Source organism: Culicoides brevitarsis, chromosome 2 (assembly GCF_036172545.1).
Source record: "Culicoides brevitarsis isolate CSIRO-B50_1 chromosome 2, AGI_CSIRO_Cbre_v1, whole genome shotgun sequence".
In the NCBI taxonomy this organism is placed as follows: domain Eukaryota; kingdom Metazoa; phylum Arthropoda; class Insecta; order Diptera; family Ceratopogonidae; genus Culicoides; species Culicoides brevitarsis.
In genome coordinates, this window is record NC_087086.1 from 12,718,106 (window position 1) to 12,738,690 (window position 20,585).

Sequence of the window (20,585 nt, forward strand, 5' to 3'; positions counted from 1 at the left end):
ACAGTCGTGTGTTATTTTGGTGAAATTTTTCATGCACAGATTTACTGCAATATGTGGAAGTAAGGATTTTTTTTAGTTCATCTTTTGAATGACGTCTCTATGGAATTTAATCTGCTTTGAAGATTTTTTGTAAATTTTCGGTGAAGTGAATATAGGTCGAGCAGGATAAAAATCTGGATTTACTGCGAAATCGGGTTTCGAAAATTTCCGCTTTGGTATAGATGTTTTAATCTCCTTGTAATTTATAGAACGATTTTAATGGAAATTTGAAAAAAAAATTCCTTGAAATAAAATTTTCTAATTCTAGACATTTTCCAAAATATATTATTTGAGTTTTGTATGATTTTTGATCATAAAAAAAAATTATTTTTTTTTTAATTTTAGAAAACGATTCATTTTTTAAAGTTTTCAATTTTTATGATTTTTTTTCGAAATTACAAAAAGCTGTCTTAAATTTTTTTTTCAAATTTGAGATATTTCGAAATCTGTTTTCGAAATTTTTCAAAGTTTAGGATATATTTTCGAATATTTAAAATGTTTAAGGTCAATAGATCTGACGATTTTTAAGTATTGAGAACCTTTTGGAATATTTTTCGAATTTTTAATAAAATATGGAATAGTTTTTCGAGAAATTTGAATTTATTTTCGAATATTTTTCTACGATCGACTTTCGAAAATTTGAAAAGTTTTGTATCAATTTCGAAATTTTAAAGATCTTTTTAGGTTATCTTTCGATATTTTGAAAAAAACCTTCGATTTTTTTTTTGAAACTCTTTCGAACTTTTTCGAAGAAGGTTTTAACCTTTCAAAAATTTTCATCGTAATTTCGAAAAAATCAAAATCTATTGAAAGATGTTTTAAAATTATAAAAAGCTTCTAGATCAATTTTTGAAAAGTTGTTAGATCAGTTTTCGAACATTTAGAAATTTTTTGAAGACTTTTCGAAAGTTTGAAAAATTCTTCGAATATTTGATGAAACCTGCGTTTATTAAAAATTTTAAAGAATTTTTGATCAATATTCTAAAATTTAAAGGGTCCAGATCTATTTTCGAATTTATTTCAGAATTTTCGAAAATCTCTTGCAATTTTTTTTCGAAATTTATATTAAAACTTAAATTGTTTTCAAAGAATTTTTTGTCTAAAATTTGTAGCACTTAAATTTTTTTTCATCAATTTTTTTCGAAATCGTTTTTTTTGAAAAAGTCCAAAACAAAAGTTTTTCTAAAATTCAATTTGAAGAAATCTAAAAAGTTTTTTGAAAAATCGTATGTGAGCCCTCATAATAAGAGGATTTTGACTTAAATTTTTTTTAATCAATTTTTTTCGCTAACATCTTTAAATGGCTCCTGTACATCGGAAACGCAAAATTTAGAAAAAGTCCAAAACAAAAGTTGTTTCTAACCAAAACCTTCAATTTGAGCTGGAGAACCGTGATCTACAAAAGTTGAAAAAATTTTGAAAAATCGGTATGTGAGCCCTTATAATAAGAGGATTTTGACTTAAATTTTTTTTCATCAATTTTTTTCGCTAACATCTTTAAATGGCTCCTGTACATCGAAAACGCAAAATTTAGAAAAAGTCCAAAACAAAAGTTGTTTCTAACATTTCAAGGAGAACCGTGATCTACAAAAGTTGAAAAAATTTTGAAAAATCGGTATGTGAGCCCTCATAATAAAAGGATTTTGACTTAAATTTTTTTTAATCAATTTTTTTCGCTAACATCTTTAAATGGCTCCTGTACATCGGAAACGCAAAATTTTGAAAAAGTCCAAAACAAAAGTTGTTTCTAATGCTAAAACCTTCAATTTGAGCTGGAGAACCGTGATCTACAAAAGTTTAATTTTGAAAAATCGGTATGTGAGCCCTCATAATAAGAGGATTTTGACTTAAATTTTTTTTAATCAATTTTTTTCGCTAACATCTTTAAAAGGCTCCTGTACATCGAAAACGCAAAATTTAGAAAAAGTCCAAAACAAAAGTTGTTTCTAATGCAAAAACCTTCAATTTGAGCTGGAGAACCGTGATCTACAAAAGTTGAAAAAATTTTGAAAAATCGGTATGTGAGCCCTCATAATAAGAGGATTTTGACTTAAATTTTTTTTAATCAATTTTTTTCGCTAACATCTTTAAATGGCTCCTGTACATCGAAAACGCAAAATTTAGAAAAAGTCCAAAACAAAAGTTGTTTCTAATGCTAAAACCTTCAATTTGAGACGGAGAACCGTGATCTAGTTTAAAAAATTTTGAAAAATCGGTATGTGAGCCCTCATAATAAGAGGATTTTGACTTAAATTTTTTTTAATCAATTTTTTTCGCTAACATCTTTAAATGGCTCCTGTACATCGAAAACGCAAAATTTAGAAAAAGTCCAAAACAAAAGTTGTTTCTAACATCAAAACCTTCAATTTGAGCTGGAGAACCGTGATCTACAAAAGTTGAAAAAATTTTGAAAAATCGGTATGTGAGCCCTCATAATAAGAGGATTTTGACTTAAATTTTTTTTAATCAATTTTTTTCGCTAACATCTTTAAATGGCTCCTGTACATCGAAAACGCAAAATTTAGAAAAAGTCCAAAACAAAAGTTGTTTCTAACATCAAAACCTTCATTTTGAGACGGAGAACCGTGATCTACAAAAGTTGAAAAAATTTTGAAAAATCGGTATGTGAGCCCTCATAATAAGAGGATTTTGACTTAAATTTTTTTTCATCAATTTTTTTCGCTAACATCTTTAAATGGCTCCTGTACATCGAAAACGCAAAATTTAGAAAAAGTCCAAAACAAAAGTTGTTTCTAACATCAAAACCTTCTTTTTGAGACGGAGAACCGTGATCTAAAAAGCTTGAAAAAAATCGGTATGTGAGCCCTCATAATAAGAGGATTTTGACTTAAATTTTTTTTAATTTTGAAAAATCGGTATGTGAGCCCTCATAATAAGAGGATTTTGACTTAAATTTTTTTTAATCAATTTTTTTCGCTAACATCTTTAAATGGCTCCTGTACATCGAAAACGCAAAATTTAGAAAAAGTCCAAAACAAAAGTTGTTTCTAACATCAAAACCTTCATTTTGAGACGGAGAACCGTGATCTACAAAAGTTGAAAAAATTTTGAAAAATCGGTATGTGAGCCCTCATAATAAGAGGATTTTGACTTAAATTTTTTTTAATCAATTTTTTTCGCTAACATCTTTAAATGGCTCCTGTACATCGAAAACGCAAAATTTAGAAAAAGTCCAAAACAAAAGTTGTTTCTAATGCCAAAACCTTCAATTTGAGACGGAGAACCGTGATCCAGCTTAATTTGAAAAATCGGTATGTGAGCCCTCATAATAAGAGCATTTTGACTTGAATTTTTTTAATCAATTTTTTTCGCTAACATCTTTAAATGGCTCCTGTACATCGAAAACGCAAAATTTAGAAAAAGTCCAAAACAAAAGTTGTTTCTAATGCCAAAACCTACAATTTGAGCTGGTGAACTGTGGTATTGATTTTTTTAACTTTCTATTTCATAAATTTAAAAAAATTTATCCATCGCGATTTACAAATTACGTAAACGAGACGTACTTGAACTACTTTCTTGTAATTCACTAGCAACAAAGATTTTCCAAATCTTATCATAAGCTCTTTTCAAGCATCTTACCTTCCCACTCTCATAATTTCCTCGTAATATCATTGACCTTCTACAACTTTTCACATTAACCTCTACTGCATTCGCATCAACACAACATAATCCGAGCATTTTTACGATTCACCTTTTAGTACGTGAGCAATCGAGTGAATTTATCACCAGATTTTATCGCAATTTCTGATAAAGACCTTGACAAAGGTAAGAAAAAATCAATTTAGATGACACCTTTTTCCATTAAAAAAAAATTATCGTCGAGACACTTTAAAGACAAAGAACGCTGATAACTCGCATTTCTTCAACTTCCTTTCACAAGTCAACGTCGTTAACTATCCGAACATTCCATTGAATGTCTTTCCTGTCTCTCTTTCTTTTTTTTTCTTCTGATCAGATTCTTCGTTATGGATATTAGTGGTAATAATAATAATTCTTCTCTTCCTTCTGTCTTCTTTCTCGCTTCCCATTCATTAGCATTTCTTAATGCCCATTAACGCACTCATCTGGCCGATTGCTCATCAGAAAGTAAATCTAAAGCGCCCGTAATGAATTTCTCCATGGCTCGAGTGAATGGCATCTGATTTAAATTGTAACGCGCATTCCATTCAGTCATTCAAAAGTTTTAATTAACGAGAAAATGAATGAATTGTTGAATCGGCATCACCTGCTTGAATAGGCGTAAGCACAAAATTAACAAATTGTCCGCTGCTTTATCGCCTTTTGTTGCCTTGAAACCCTTTTAAGCTTAGTTTCCTTTCATTTTTTAGCAATTAAAATTGTTTAAGTGAGCGCCCACCTACGATTCGTGGTAAAAAATTATGTGACACAAAATCCGCTTAAAAAATTTAACAAATCACTGGAATAAACAAAAATAAATAATATTAAATTTTAATTAATTGTAAACTAAAACGGATTATCTTCACTTGTTTCCCTTCGAAACGCGAATAATTTGTCAGGATTATTCTGCTCTAGTTCGTCACAACATTGTAAATACGTCACAACAACAAAACTTTCCGGGAATAATTAATAAAAAGACGAAAAATTCCTTGAAATTAAGCGCCCTGTCATGTCGTCGTCGTCGTCGGTGAGTTTGTTTTGATCGTAATTTAAAAACATTATTGATTGTTTTTTTTTTTTATTTTTTTCAGCAAAGCTCAAAGCCGAACATGCTGGATTATTCTGCCCAAAGAGTGCTCTTGAAAAAAAAAATAATTTTAATGAAAGTTTTTTTTTAGATAAATGGAGCTCATCTTCTTGCAACAAAACTCTCGGAATTTTTTAATAATAGTGTAACCTCCTACTTTAAATTTTGTTTTGTGTGTGTTTCATCAAATTAAATGAGTTTTAAAATGATAGTTGCTAGAAAAATGTTGGATATTAAAAAAAGTAGAACAATTAATCACTTTTTCTTGGGATGTGTGGCGAATGAAAGAATAATAAAAACTGGTTAAAAAATTTCTAATAGAGCACAAAAAATCTAAGAGGTAAGAAAAATTTTAAATTTTTTATGAAAATTTTAAAAGCAAATTTTTAGCAAGATTTTAACTGAAGTATTTTTAATTTATTTTTACTTTTTTATTTTCTTAAAATGTGCATTGGGGTAAAATTTGAGAATGTGCATTGGGAAAAAATCTTAGAATTTTGTTGGAATGCAATGTGAAGGTTTCAATTGCCCCAATGCACAATCTATAAATTTTTCCCTATTTTTCCTATTTATTTTTCCATATTTTAAAATTTTGTCCCAGTGCACATTTGAAAAATTTTACCCTATGCATATTCTGAAATTTTACCTCAATGGATATTTTAAAACAGCATCCCAATGTATATTTTAAGATTTTGTCCCAATGCATATTCTCAAGCTTCACTTCAATGCATATTCTTAATTTTGCCCCAATACACATTTTAAAATATTGCCCCAATCTACCGAATTTTCATGTTTCGCAGATATTTTGACATTGTGAGACATGTTTTTTTTTTTTTATAGTGTAAGCAAATCGTCTAGACTTACTATGACAAGATAAATATTTTTACAATTTTTTCAAGATCATGACTGATAAAAAATAAGAAAGTTGAAATTTTTTGTCCGATGCAATTTTTTTTATCTCAAAATCTTATCTCTATTTGTCAAAAAAAATATTTTTTAAGCAGCTTCTTTTGATTTAAACATTCAGTCTTCAAGATGAAATTAACCTTTTCAGTTATATTTTTAGCGCTTTTACAACTTGCGACTTCTAATGTTCCCAGGCAACGTGTTGTTGGGTAAGAAAATTTTTTAAAAATTTTTCCAGTTTTTTTAAATTATTTTTTTAGTGGTTCTGATGCGACGCGAGGGTAAGTAAAAAAAAAATTTTTTTTTAATTTTTTTTTTATAGAAGTTACTTTCAGTGAATGTCCCTTTATTGTTGCCATCACAAGTTTGTTTTTTGAACTCATATGCGGCGGTACAATAGTATCCTCCAATTATATTGTAACTGCCGCCCATTGTCTAGATGATTGTCCATCGTTACTGGTAGTTGCTGGAGAACACGATCAAACAATCTTGCATCTCAGTGAAAGAGTTCGTGAGGTTTCTCTTTGTCACATTCACGAAAATTACGATCGGAATTTCCCTTATTTTAATGATATTGGGCTTGTTAAGTTAACTTTTCCATTAATTTTCGAAATATATATTCCAATATTTGGAGTCATAGCTGATCAGTATGTTAAGCCAGTTCAATTGCCCGTGAAAGATTCAGAACCATTCGGATATGCAATGTTGTTTGGATGGGGATCGACATCGAACACAAGTGAACAAAGTTATCCTTCTATTTTGCAAAAAGCTCTGCTTCCAATTATGAGTCAAATGTATTGTAAGTTTTTGTACCAGGAATACTTTAATGGAACTGGACATATTTGCGCGGGAGATTATAATAAAGGACAATGTTTTGGAGACAGTGGCGGTCCATTAGTACAAGATAATACGATTGTTGGGATTGTGGCTCATGGATTTAGTAAGAAAAAAATAATTTGAATTAAAAAAATTTTTTTTGACGATAAATTTTTGCTCTTTAAGCTCCATGTACAAGTAATGGCCCAGGAGTATTGGTAAAAGTATCTGCATATGTTGATTGGATTAACGGGAAATTATCTACATGATAAGGATGGCGTTCCTGAAAAGTCATATTATTCTTTTGTAATGAAATATCAGCACAATATGTATTAAAGTTAGTAGAGCTGATAATAATTTTAACTATTTGTATGCTTTTTTATTGAAATTTCAATGATTTTTGTCTTTAAATTTGTTTTGATCGTTACGATTTTGCATTGGGGTAAATTTTCAGATTATGCCTTAGGCCAAAATTTTATAATTTGCATTGGGGCAAAAATTAAATTGTGAATTAAAGCGTTTGAGTTAAAGACTTATCTGATAATTTTTATCCTTTTTATCATATAAAAAATTCAGATTGTACATTGGATCGAAATTTTCGATTGTGCATTGGAACTAAGTTTTTAAATCTACCATTTAACGAAACTGCTTTATAGCAAAATTGCTATTTAATGTGAATTGGGGTAAAAAAAATCAAAATGTCAACTGGGCTGTAATTTTTTCTTATGTGTTTTGGTTTAAAATTTTCAATTATGAGTTGGGTCAAGAATTATGAATATGCATTGGGCCAATTAAATTAAAATGTCAAATGGGACAAACTGATGAAGGTTTTTAATGCGCATTGGGTAAATTTTTTTAATGGCCTTTGGGGTCAAAAATCTCAAATTTGCATTGGGACAAATATATTAAAATGTCAACTGGGGTAAATATCGAGTGTATAATAATTTAAAAAGTTAAAATATGCACTGGGATGAAAAATTCAGTCATTTATACATTTTATAACGTATATCAGATAAAATGTGATGAATCTTATGCGCTTTACTTTCGAAACTTTCCATAAATTTTTCCATACGAAATTTTTAAAAATTTTGAAAACATCATTTCACTAATTTTTGAAAAAATATTTTTCTAAAGAAAAAAAAATCTTGATAAAATATCATGTTCAATACAAAAAGGTTAAAAAATTTAAATATTTATTTGAAAATTTCTTGTAAAATCATAAAAATATGCCAAAAAAACGGTCATTTTTGACAAAATTTTTAACTTTTTTTTTTTATTTTGCCCCATTGGATTTTCGGCTTTTGAAATGGGGCATGGGACAAAAAGTTAAAAAAAAATTTGGAGCTGCCTAATTGATAAAAAAAATACCTAATTTAGAAAAAATTGTTGAAAAAAATTTTTTTTTCAGATAATTCAGAGAAACAGATTTTTTTTCTTATATTTATTCTATAAAATTAATTCTAAAATAAAATATTCCTCAGTTCATTATTTTTTTTAACTTACCAATTATTATTTATTTTTCTTTCTATTTATTTTTTTTTACCTCCATCTGTATTTTTATGCAAATATGTATTTATTTCTTTTGTGCAAACAAACTCACCTTTTTCGCAATTATCTGCAGCTTTACAAATAATCCCACAGAGAAAATAGACAAAAAAAAAGCAAAAATCCATTTTTAATTACTTTTTATAATATATTCATTCATTTTCTTTATTTAAATTTAAAAATCTTTCATCCTAACAATTATAATATTTTTGGTATATTTCTTGTTGTCATAAAATTTTGCATAATTTCTGCCTTAAAACTCATAAATATATATAATAAAAAAAATATTTAAAATATAAAACGTACGCAATTTAAAATAATAGTAAAATTCATAAATTATTAAGATATCTTTGCAAAATTTTCTTTCCTTAAAATCTAACATTTTTAGTAGTGACGATTGTGATTTACGAAAAAAAAAATCCACAAACTCGTAATGACTGAAAATAATCGGACAATGTCCTCCTCGTGCAAAAAAAAGTTTTTAAATGTAAACAAAATTTCCGAATCCCTTGCTCGGATTCGTGTTAACTTGTTCTTTGGACTCTTGAACGTTTTTCGCGTTATTTCCATATCGGATCGGTGTCGCCGCTTCCATGAGCTTCTTGTCGATACCGAGCGAGGAAAAATTGTGTTTCGGGATTTCGCGGATGTTGTAAACGGGATTATACACCGCACTACTGGGCTTCTTGCTGCGACAAAAATCGCAACTTGCGGCATTATTACTGAGTGAATTTTGGCATTTGTTGCAGAAAAATTGCCGCAAAAAACTTTTCCGCGCATTATCGGGCGTCACTTTTTTGGTGAGGGTATTTTGGTCGCGCGATTCGACGGGTGTGGTGTCGCACGTCGTGCATCCCGACAGCTTATCGGATTTGGTGAGAGTGTTGTTGTTGTTGTTATTTGTGCTGGCAGCGTCGATATCCGTGGTGAGAAGTTGCTTTCGCACGAGCGGTCTCGATAAATTGGGATTTTTTCGCACGAGAAAGTGACAAACTTCGCCGCGTTGTTGCCGTTGCGTTTGAGCGCGAAGTGGCAAGTCATCCGGGTGCAATTTCCGTTGATATTCTTGACCGGTGCAAACTTCATACAGGGAATAGTATTCGACGGGCTCCAGAAGATTGTAGCATGACAACAAAAGACTGAGTAGCTCGTCGGCGGATGTTTCTTCGGAAATTAGTAAACTTTTGTATTGCGACGTGGGTTGAAGGGCAGATGTGTGAACGCGAATTAGACCGCCGGGTTTCATTTTTAAACAAAATCTGGAAAAAAATGAAAAAATTTTTTTAGAAAAATGTTGGAAAATTTGATTAAAAGTGAAAAAGTACCTTGAATCACCCTTTGGATGACACGCTTGTAACAAAGCTGGTCTCGCACTGTCGTCAAGAATTAATAAAGTCTTCACCGCTGGTCGTCTTACAGTTATTTCCATTGATAAATAAAAGAGACGAGGGTCACGGTGCTTCATTTTGCATCTAAAATAAAAATAAAAATCATTAAAATTAATAAAAATCTTTTAAAGAGGTCAGAATTAAAAAAAATTTTAAGTAAAAAATTAAAATAAATTTAATTTGATTTTTTTTAAATTTATTTATTTTTTTAATTTATTTATTTAATTTAATTAAAATTTTAATTTTGATTTAAATTTAATTTAATTTTAATTTAATTTAATTTAAATTTAAAATTAATTAAAATTAATTAAATTTAATTAAATTAAAGTAATTAAAATTAATTATTATTTTTTAAATTTTTTAATTAAATTTTTTATCTTAATTATTTAAAATTTTTTAAAATATTAATTATTTATTAATTAATTAAAATTAAAATTAATTAAATTAATTTAAATTAAATTTAATTAAATTATTTTAATTTTTTTAACTATTTAATTTAAAAATTAAAAAAAATTATTCTGTAAAATTTTTTTTTAACTAATTTCGATTTATTAAAAAAAGGTTATTTTATATTTTTTTTAGCCTAAAGTCTCAATATTTAATTAATTTTTTTTTTAAGTTAAAATCTTGATTTTGCAGCCCATTAAAAAAAAATTTTATCATAAATTTCCCGAGAAATATTTTCGCGCAATAAAAAACAATAGAAATAAAAATAAACAAACCTTCTGAGAACTTGTTGTACAACTTCCCGACTCGTGGTGTCCCACGAAACGCCAAGTGTTTTGTATTCAATGTCCTGTCGCAAACAAGCTGTGTAAATCTTGAGTGTTGTCTGCAAAGAAAAAGAAAAGAAAAGAAAAATATTAAAATTAGATGTCAACCTATCTAAATGGCGTTTAATGAATCGACAAACAAAGCATTAAATTGCGTCATGATCCAGATAATAGATTAAATTACGACCAAAATTTTCATCCTAACGGGCAACTTTTGTTTGTTTATGAAAAGAGATAAAATTTTCCTTTTTAAATTTAATCGAAATTGGCAGAATTTTTTTTCCTTTCTGTTTTTATCCCATTTTTTTTGGCACGTGTACGGATATAAACTAACAAGATGATAGAAAAATGTTTTCTTTTAAATATTTATAAAAATAAAAATAAAGTTGGACTATCTCTTTCGCCAATATTATAATAATAGAAAAGAATAGAATAATGATATTGTAATGATCGCAAAACTTTATTTTAAAACTTTTTCTTTCACGATTTTTTTGTGCTTTAATAAATAAAAAGGATAGAAGAAGAAGAAGATGTTATTGTTCCTTTTCATTTGGAATTTTCTCATTCTTCAGTGCTTTTAAATTATTATTTTATGTTTAAATGTGGAAGAACAGAAAATCAGGTCAACAGTGAAAAAAATAAACAATAAAATGTTTTTGAGGTTAGAAAATTTTCTGCGGCGAACATCTGTGGGTCGATTGAATAATAAAAATTCCTTGCAGCGGAAAATGTTAACAATGAACGTAATTTGTTAATTTTCTTATTCATAAAAGAAAAATAGTTTCTTCTTCTTAATTGTAAAAAAAAATCATGAAGGACGCCATTTTGTTTTTCTTTTTAAGGTTTTAAAATGTCAAAAAATGATCTTGTGATCTTGACAGAAAAGATCTTAAGATCGTTAATTTTTTGACATTTTAAAACGTCAGAAAGAAAAACAAAATGGCTTCCTTCATGATATATTTTTTAACCAAATCAGATTTTTTTTATATTATTCCTTAAGATCATTCAAGATCATGAAAAATATAAAAAAAAATCTGATATTCGATTTTTGATCTAAAACGATCAGCTGATCAGAGTAGATCCGATAGATCTATGTGATCAGCTGATCGTTTTAGATCAACTCAAGTTTGAGTCAAAATCTGATCTAAATTTTTGAAGATCTAAATTAGATCACATCAGATCATTTTATATCAAGATGGCTTCCATAAAAACACGAGATCTAACCTGATCTAAGAGATCTTGTGTGATCTAATTTGATCTTTTTTTTAATGTAGCTTTTAATCTTTAAAAAAAATCTAGCAAAAAAAATGTTTTAACGATAAAAAGTCATCCAATCATCCTTAAACATCATCACTCATCATATTTTTTTTTATAACTGCACTTGTTCATTTTTTTACGATAACAATCATCATCCTAGTTTCCATTGACGTTGTCACGAATATTATCTCATCGCGTTTAACAAGCAAAAATATAAACATAAAATGCCTTCAGTCATACGCCCAACAATTTAACTACAATTTCTCTCTGGTTCTATCGTTCCATAAATAAATAGTTAGCAAATACGTAGTAAAAATGTAGTAAAATGACAACAAATAAGCATTTTAATTTATGATCATCAAACATTATCCCGTCAGCGGTTGCCAACGATAAATGACGGTTACGATTATTATTTATTAATAAAAAAAAAGGCAAAATTGAAATTATCGCAATAAATGTCGCATATTTTATCATTTCCACAACTCTTTCACCTTCATGAAGTTGTAAAAGTAATTTTAATTAATGGCGATCATTATCGCCGTGTGGGTCGTGATTCAAACATAATTACGCCAATTTCAGAACATTTCTCAAAAAAAATTTTTTTTTTTACTTTAAATAAGTTTTTGAGTCGATTATCGCCGTTTGTTTGCTTCTTCTTTCCGCCATTAGTCGTTAATTCAACGAGAAAAGTGATAATTAAAGTTTTTTATTCGAAAATTGAGCAATTCAGAAGAGGAAGTGAACATTCACGAACAATTGTAACAAAAATTTTTAATTAAATTGTTACAGTAAAAATACATCAAGAGCAACTTTTGTTCTGTGAGTGACGACGAACAATCGCTAGACGTCCAGGGATTTTAAACAAACACAAAAAAAAATTTTAAAAGAGTTTTTTTGTTTTATAGATAAAAAATTTTCAACAGTATCCGATACAAGAAGTGATCTCTTGAGGTACTGCGATAACTTTTAGTGCTTTTTAACATGATAAAAAATAAAATAAGAGAAGCACTTAACATAACTTTTGCTTGTTTTGCAATGTTTTCGGGATCTGATGACTTTATTATGCTTATCTCTAAAATTTCTTTGAATAAAATTCTCAAAGGAGTCAACTTTTAATGGCAAACGCACCAAAATGGAACGAGAGACAATTAAAACTTATTAACTTTTGTCAATATCTTAACCGAATTTATATTAATGAAGGTCGTTATTTTCTCAAACCTTCTAAATTTTCTATATTTTTACGAAATCGATATCATTTTCTCGCACAATTTACCTCTAAATTATTCATGAGGTACAAAATTGGGTCGAACAAAAAATAAAATAAAAAAAAATTGATAAATTTATCACAAAGTGCAGAAAATTGAATTTTGATTCGATTTCTGTGCATTTTTTGCGTGGCAAGAAAATTTAAAATAAATTTAAGACACGAGAAAATGCTCTTAAAATAAGTACCTACACAACAACTGCACTACTTTCTGTTTGTATTTTCTCTTAGGATGCGCGGCATTTTCCTTGAAAGGGGATTAGAAAGCATTTCATTGAAATGCGCTGCTGCTGCACTAATGCCACGACAACGACAACGACGAAGGCAGAAACATGCGAGCGCAATAATATTAAAAATCCATAAAGGAAGAATTCCCGAGAGAATGGAATTGAATTGACTTGGTGTTTGATATTCATATTATCTCCGGGTATCAATGCACAAGAGCAAAGTTTTCGATTTCATTGAAATATAGATTGCTATTGTAGTACTTGCTGCAGTCATGACATACATATACTTAACATTGAATCGTTCCTTTTTTCTTGTGATCTGTTGACATTTCGTTTTTTTTTGTAGTTTTAAACATGCTTAATCCTTTTGTCAGTCATATACGGAATTTTAATGCATTTTTAGTGTTTTGTGGAGCGAAAAGGCGTAAATTTTACGTTTGAAAAAATTAAATTAAAATTTTTTTTAAATTTTTCATTTATTTAAAAATAATTAAATTATTTTAATTTTTAATTTAATTTGATATTTAATGAAAAATAATTATTTTTTAAAAATAATTATTATAATTAAATTATTTTTTAATTAAATTATAAATTTCATTTTTATTTTAATTTTTAATTAAATTTCATATTAAATTAAATTATTTTTTTAATTAATTAATTTTTTTTTTAATTTTTAAATTAATTAATTAAATATTTTAATTAATTATTTAAAAAAAATAATTAGTTATTTTATTTTATTAAAAAAATTATTAATAATTTTTTTTAAATGTTTTTCATGTTAAAAATTAAATTAAACTTTATTTTTTTTTTTATTTAAAAATCTTAAAAGATTTTAATTTAAAATTTTATGAGGAGAATTTTTTTATTTTTAAAATGTTTAAAAAATTATTTAAAATAATTTCCAATGTTAAATTAACAGCTTTAGCAGTTTAAAAAAATAATTTTTTACTCATTTTCGTTCCACAGTGAAAAATTTTCAGACAAAATGAGAAAAACCGCACGACATAAAGAAATAAAAGGAGGAAGGAAGGAAATATCTCTTACGTGAAATTTTACACTTTTCATTTTTCTACCTAGATATTAAAAAGTCATGAACTCGAAATTTATTACAAAAACAAAAAAAAAACTGAATTAAATGAGACACAAAAAAAAGAGAAATGTAGAAAAACATAAAAGGGGAAGTGATAATTTTACATCTAATTTAATTTATGTTCCATTTCCTGTGACTTTGTGTGTTCTACAACTATTTTCGATGCGTTCTAAATCTTTAATAATCTGGGAAAAACGATTCAATTTAAGCAGGTACTTCAGAGAAATTCGTAAGTCGTGCAAAAAATGAATTAAATTATTTCTCTTATAAATTTTTTTATCAGATAAAACGGAAAATTGTTTACATGACCAGAATTTTCTTGGACATTTTCTTGTGAATGAACTTTTTGATGAAAAGATTTCCCTTTTAAATTACCGTTTGAATGGGTAGTTTTTTTTCGTTTTTTGGGGCATGAAATTTTCCTTAAATGAAAATAAAAATGAGCATAAAATTTTTTTCTGTTGAGAACATTCTAGAACATACAATGAAAAAAAAGGACAAGTTCAACGTAATTTGATCTTATTTTGATGTTTTTTTTCCTTTGGATAATTTGTGGAAATATTTTTTTAATTAAACGAGATTAAATTATTATTTAAAACAAATTTTTGTCATTTTTGTTGCTTTGACTTTTTTTATCAATCAAGGACACGTGCTGCTTCAAATATTTTATAAATAAATTTCCCTTGACCTTGAATCCTTTATGGTAATTAATCATCATCAAAGCCATTTTATCACGACAAATGAATCAAACTTTCCACAAATTTTGGGTTTGCGTGTGGGATTATTTGTTTTTTTCCTTCTGTCTCATTTGTGACGCATTTCTGTAAAATTTTTGGAAAAAAAGGCTGTCCTTTTGATTAAAATTAATTATAATTATTACCCATATCATTTTTTTTCGGAAAATTCTTGTTCAATATTATTTTAATCGATTGGTCATTAATCAAGTTGAAATAATTTTTTTTGGGTGACAAGTATGTGAATATTTTTTTTTTTGTAAAGAAAAAATATTAATTTATTGAAAAATTTTATTAAAAATTTAATTAAAATAAAAAAAAATAATTTTATTAAATAAATTATTTTATTCTTTTCTTTATAAAATAAAAAATAACTAAAAATAAAATAAAAGAAAAGAAAAAATGAATTTTATGAAAGTATTAAATAAATAATTAATTAATTAATAAAAATAATAAATAAATTTTATTTTAAAAAATATTTTGAAGATTTTATAAAAAAAGTTAAAATAAATTTATTTAAAATTTAAAAATAAATTCTTAAAAATAAAATTTTCAATAAATTAAAAAAAAAAAATATTTTTTTTTTAAAAAAAATTATTTTTTAATTTTAAATAAATTTATTTTAACTTTTTTTTTGAGAGAAATATGAGAAAAATAATTTAAAATACATAAACCAACAAAAAATATTTTTTATTAAAAAATAAGATTTAAATGGTTCAAAGGTCAAGGGACTCGTTACTCTAAATAAATAAAATTAACATTAAAAAATGTTACAACGACTTGATTGTCTTATTAAAGCGCATATATTGACTTAAGTGAAAGATTAGTACATCCGTCTTTAGTCTCTCTTTGTCGCACGCCTCGAGCTGTCAAAATGTCTTTTGTTGTAACTTTGTAGAAACTTTGAGAAAACAAAACAGGATGGATTAATGAAGAACAATAACGACAAAAGTTGTGTCGTTTTGTGTCTTTATCGGATAAAAATGGCAGCAAACTCTCGTGAAATAAAACTCGAAACAAAGAAAATAATAATAATTTCGTGGATAAAATCCTTTTTCTTTAAAAAGGCAAAAAAAAAAAAAAAAGAAAAACTTTCACACTTTACCGTAATAATGCACTTTTAGCGTCGTTTCGGTCTAGAATTCAAGAGAATAATTAGAGACTCCCACACAGAATGATCTCATGTGTTGTTCTTTTTGCACTCGTGTAATTCTCTCATTTTATTGTTATTATTTTAATGCGAATGTCATTGTGCGGAGAATAAACTATTATGTTTAGCGAGAACAGAGACACAGTCGTTAATTTGTTCGAAACAGCAAAGACGGATTAAATAACGCTTTTAGGTATTTCTTGCCATTTTTTTCGTTAATTCATCTCGTTACGAAGCCCCGAGAAATGCAATTGTTTGCATTTACTTATGTGAGCTAGCTAAATTTTCACACACGTCACGTAATTGTTGTGGTTGTAATTGTTGCAAAAATTAACTTTTTCATTGTTTCTTTGAGGCTGAGTTGCTGCTGCTGCGTGCAAAAGACTTTTTTTGCGGGAATATTTGTGTGCGAATGAACGGATTAATGAGATCGACATGTTGTTCGCGTTTAATTCAAGGGGAAATACGGTCGCATCTTGTCGAGATTGCACATTTGACGGGTAAATTAGGGGTTTGTGGTATTTTTTTTGCAGATCTGTGAGTTTTTTATTTCATTACATGAAAAAAAATAGAAAATAATTATAGAGAAAATGCAAAAAAGGTCATTTTAACCAACAATTTTTTAATTAATTTAATTGAATATTAAATTTAAATATCAATTTTAAATAAAATTGTTTTTAATTAAATAAATTTTAAATTAATAAAATTTTTTTTTATATTTTAAAAATTTTAATTTTGAGCAGTAAATTATTTTAAAAATTATGGATTATTTATTTATTTTTAATTTTTTTTTTTGTATTTTATTTTATTTTATTAATTTTATTTTTTATGATATTTAATTTATATATTCTCAAGAATTATTTTAAAAGTTTTTTTTTAAATTTTATTAGATTTTATTAGATTTTTTTAAATTATTTTATTTTTTTAGTTAAATAATTTTTTTTATTTTTCAATTAATTAAATAAATTTTTATTTTAATTTTTAGATATTTTTTTTTGAAAAAAAAATTAAATAAAAAATTAATAAAACAATAAATATTTAAATAAATAAATTAAAATTTTCTAAATTTAAATTTTAAAAATTTAAAAAAAAATTTTAAAATAATTCTTGAGAATATATAAATTAAATATCATAAAAAATAATATAAATAAAATAAAAAACAAAAAAATTAAAAATAAATAAATAATCCACAAATAATTTTAATTAAAATAAAAAAAAATAATTTAAAATTTTAATAAAAATTAACAAAAATAATTGAAATAAAAAAGTAACATAAAAAAATTAAAATCTGACATTCACCGTCAAACTCACACATTTGTTCAACCCATTCACAATTAACTTCCCATTTAATACAAAAAAAAACTATTTCAAATTCAATCTATTTAAACTCGTTCACTTGTGACAATTTAACAACCTCTTCCGTTCTAGACGGGTTTTTGTGTTTTCTGACATTCCAATATTCTTAATTAATCACCGTTACATCGTGTCGCTGATGCTCATCTCTTCAGAGCTAAAACCATGCATCCGCATAATTCATTAGAGAAGCATTTTATCAAGAGATAAAAAAACTGTTTTTGTTCCCTATTTTACACGCGCGCAGTTAATGAGTTCTTTTTCCGGCCGGATGCAACAGTAACCAGAATCCAGAATGACGCCGTTGCTTTATCTCGTGCGTCGTTGGATGATGATGATGATGACAATAATTGTAACAACATGCCCATCGGGCTTCGCGTGTTGTTGTAAAAAATTAATGATAATCAGAAAAAAAACTTACTTGAGGCACGGGTTCACTTAAACTGGAGTAACTGGATGCGCGTGAATGTGAACGGAGGCTTTCTGGTGGCTCTGATCCGGGTTCGGGACTTCCGCATAATGATGAGGCGCAAGATGTGGACGAACGAATTGAGAGGGAATCCGCTCGACTTCGGATGGGAGAGACTTGCACGTGTTTCAGCATGTCTGGAAAGAGATAAAAAATATTTGGGGAGTTAATTAAAAGTTTTTTCTTTTAGATAAAAAGATGGAAAAAAAAGTTGAGAATCCTTTTTTCCTATGTTTTATTTTTTTTCTCATTAATTTTTACAAAAATTTCGCTTTAATTTTATATTTTTATTTATTTTTTTTTTATTTTAATCATTAAAAAATTTATTTTATATTATTTTTATTTATATATTTTTATTTATTTTATTTTTTTTATATATTTTAATTTTTTTTTATTTTTTTATTGAATTTAATTTTTTATTAAATTTAAATTAAATTTATTTTATTTTATTTTTTTTATTTAATTTTTAAATTAATTTTTTTTTTATTAAAATAATTTAAAAAAAATTAAAATACCTAAGTAAATAATTTTTTAAAAAATATAATAATTTAATTATTTTAAATTTTTTTTATTTTAATTTATTTTTTTTTTTTTTTTACTCAACTCACTTCCTCAATTAATTTTTTTTGCGTGTGGCACGATTTTCTGATGATTTTTGAAAGGATGACAACAACAGGTCAATAAAAGCGTCCAATCATCACAAAACATGAACATTTCACAAAAACACACGATTTTGTGCCACATCAGAACAAAGATCTTCATAACGGGTCCGAAAAAAACATTTTAAATTAACACCAAACGTTCGTTCGAAAATTACTATTTTCATATTTTTTTTTAATATTTAATTTTTTTGTTTTGCTTCGCCAGACACTTCTTTCTTTAATGTAATAAATAGCAGCAACACCCAAAAATTTGCTGATGTCATTTAATAACACAGTGTGTTGCAAATTATTTTTATTATTTGTTGTCGAAAGTTTCATTTTTTTTTTCGCCTTTGTCATGCTGATGATAATTTCAGGCAATATGAAATAATTTCCCTTTTGTTAAACACAAACAACAACAATTACCCATCTTCTTCTTCTTCGTCATTATTTTTATCGTATTTCTTTATTTTATTTAATTATCATGAGTGCCATCTCTTTTGTCTCAATCTCAAGTGGGTATCGCTGTGTCTTATTGGCAGCTGGTTCATTGTAGGTAAGGAGCTTAGTAGGTTATCTCAATTTTTTTTTTGCTTTAATGTAATGTGGAAGTTGTAGCAAAAAAAAAAAAAATAGCAAGTTCCGTGCGACTAATGAAAGATGAATACAAAAGGAAAAAATTATAAAGACAGGCAGCGAAATTGAATGGAATTAAAAAAAACTTTGTTACACTATTAATATAAAATAATAATAACAACACAAAGAATGTCATGAATTTATAACTACTAGTTTATGATGACGATGATTAAAAAAAAAAAGAAAATTAAATTATATAAAGTGAGAAACAATGGATGAATATGAGTTTTCTAGTTGTTTGCGGTTGAGTTTAAAGGCATTTTTTCCAATTTTATGAGAAATTTTTACATTTTAAAAGAGTCTGTCCGAAAGTGATTTTTGATAATTTTTTTATTCCATTCAATATTTTTTAATAATTAATAATTTAATTATTTAATTAATTTAATTAATTATTTTTATTTAATATTTTTTAAAAATCCATTGAATTGTCCAAAATTTGTTCTTAATCAAAATTATTATAAAAAAATAATTATTTAACCAGACTTTTTTTTTCAAAATTTCAATTAAATTAAATAAAATTTATTGTAAAAATATTTTGAATTTTTATAAATTTAATTTGACATTTATTATTTGAATTAAATTTATTTATGAAATTTTTTTATTTGTATAAAAATTAATAAATTTATTATTTTTTTGTCAAAACTGATAAAAATTTGTTCAATATTTATTTTACAAATTTTATTTTATATTTTTTTTAAAAGTTGAACAAAATAAATCAATTAAAATTTAATTATTAATTTTAAAATTTTATTTAAAATTTAATTAATTAAAAAAAAAGAAAATTAAATTAAAAATAATTATTAAAATTTAATTTAATTTAATTTAATTTTTTTTTATTTTATTCGAAAAAAAAAATAAATAAATAAATAAAATAAATAATAAATAAATAAATAAAGTTAAAATTTTAAAAATTTTTCAAAAAAAACTTAAATTATAATTTGATTTAAGTATATTTTTTCAGCAAAAAATGCGCTCTCATCATCTCAAAAACCATTCATTTTCAGCTTTAAAACTTCTTTTTTCACCTTGGTACTTCTTCAACATTTTTTTTTCTTCTTTCTCTCTTATGAAGATCGTTCCATATACCTTTTAAATTACTAACTATATGAAGTACAAAAAACCACTCTACTCGTCTCTAAATAATTAGCTCTAAAAAAACATGTGACTGTGTGTTGAATACTGGAATACTAGAGTACGAACAACAAAAGCGATGTTTAAACAAATAAAAAATTAACAACATTCCACAAGTTTTCTCCCTTTCTTTTTACTTTTTTTTTGTTCTTTTTCTTTTTTTAATCTTCTGGTCTCTTTTTTTATGTCTCGAGTTCCCATGCTTATGTAAATTTTTTTGTGTTATTTTTGCTTTGAATGACCTTCCAAGGTATTTTTACACTTTTTTTCCATTTGTTTGAAGAAAAAATTCCTTTGAATTTAGTTCACTCGAATTTCAGTTTGACTTGAGAAGTTGTACTTAAGATCAGAAATTGACCAGAGTCGTACTTGAAGCAATTTTCGTCGAATTGGATTCTAATTAATATCAAAGCTAATCAAGTGGTGAATGGTTTTGATAA

The 20,585-nt window shown here is 26.2% G+C and overlaps 2 protein-coding genes across 2 annotated transcripts in view; one reads left to right on the forward strand and one right to left on the reverse strand.

The window, feature by feature from the left end:
• The first annotated feature begins 5,855 nt into the window (after positions 1-5,855).
• Positions 5,856-6,756, forward strand: LOC134828521 (trypsin-1-like). Its single transcript, XM_063841501.1, has 4 exons — positions 5,856-5,880; positions 5,932-5,952; positions 5,994-6,611; positions 6,674-6,756. Exons 1-4 carry the CDS (start codon positions 5,856-5,858, stop codon positions 6,754-6,756), a joined length of 747 nt encoding a protein of 248 aa, XP_063697571.1.
• Positions 6,757-8,224: 1,468 nt separating this feature from the next.
• LOC134831347 (uncharacterized) overlaps positions 8,225-20,585 on the reverse strand; it is a 37,227-nt gene continuing 24,866 nt past the window's right edge. Inside the window, exons 2-5 of the mRNA XM_063845064.1 lie at positions 17,690-17,874; positions 10,143-10,252; positions 9,358-9,504; positions 8,225-9,291 (exon numbers count right to left, since the gene is read on the reverse strand). Coding sequence (XP_063701134.1) covers positions 8,514-9,291; positions 9,358-9,504; positions 10,143-10,252; positions 17,690-17,872 — 1,218 coding nt within the window. The 5' untranslated portion in view covers positions 17,873-17,874 and the 3' untranslated portion in view covers positions 8,225-8,513. The remainder of the gene's footprint in view (positions 9,292-9,357; positions 9,505-10,142; positions 10,253-17,689; positions 17,875-20,585) is intronic.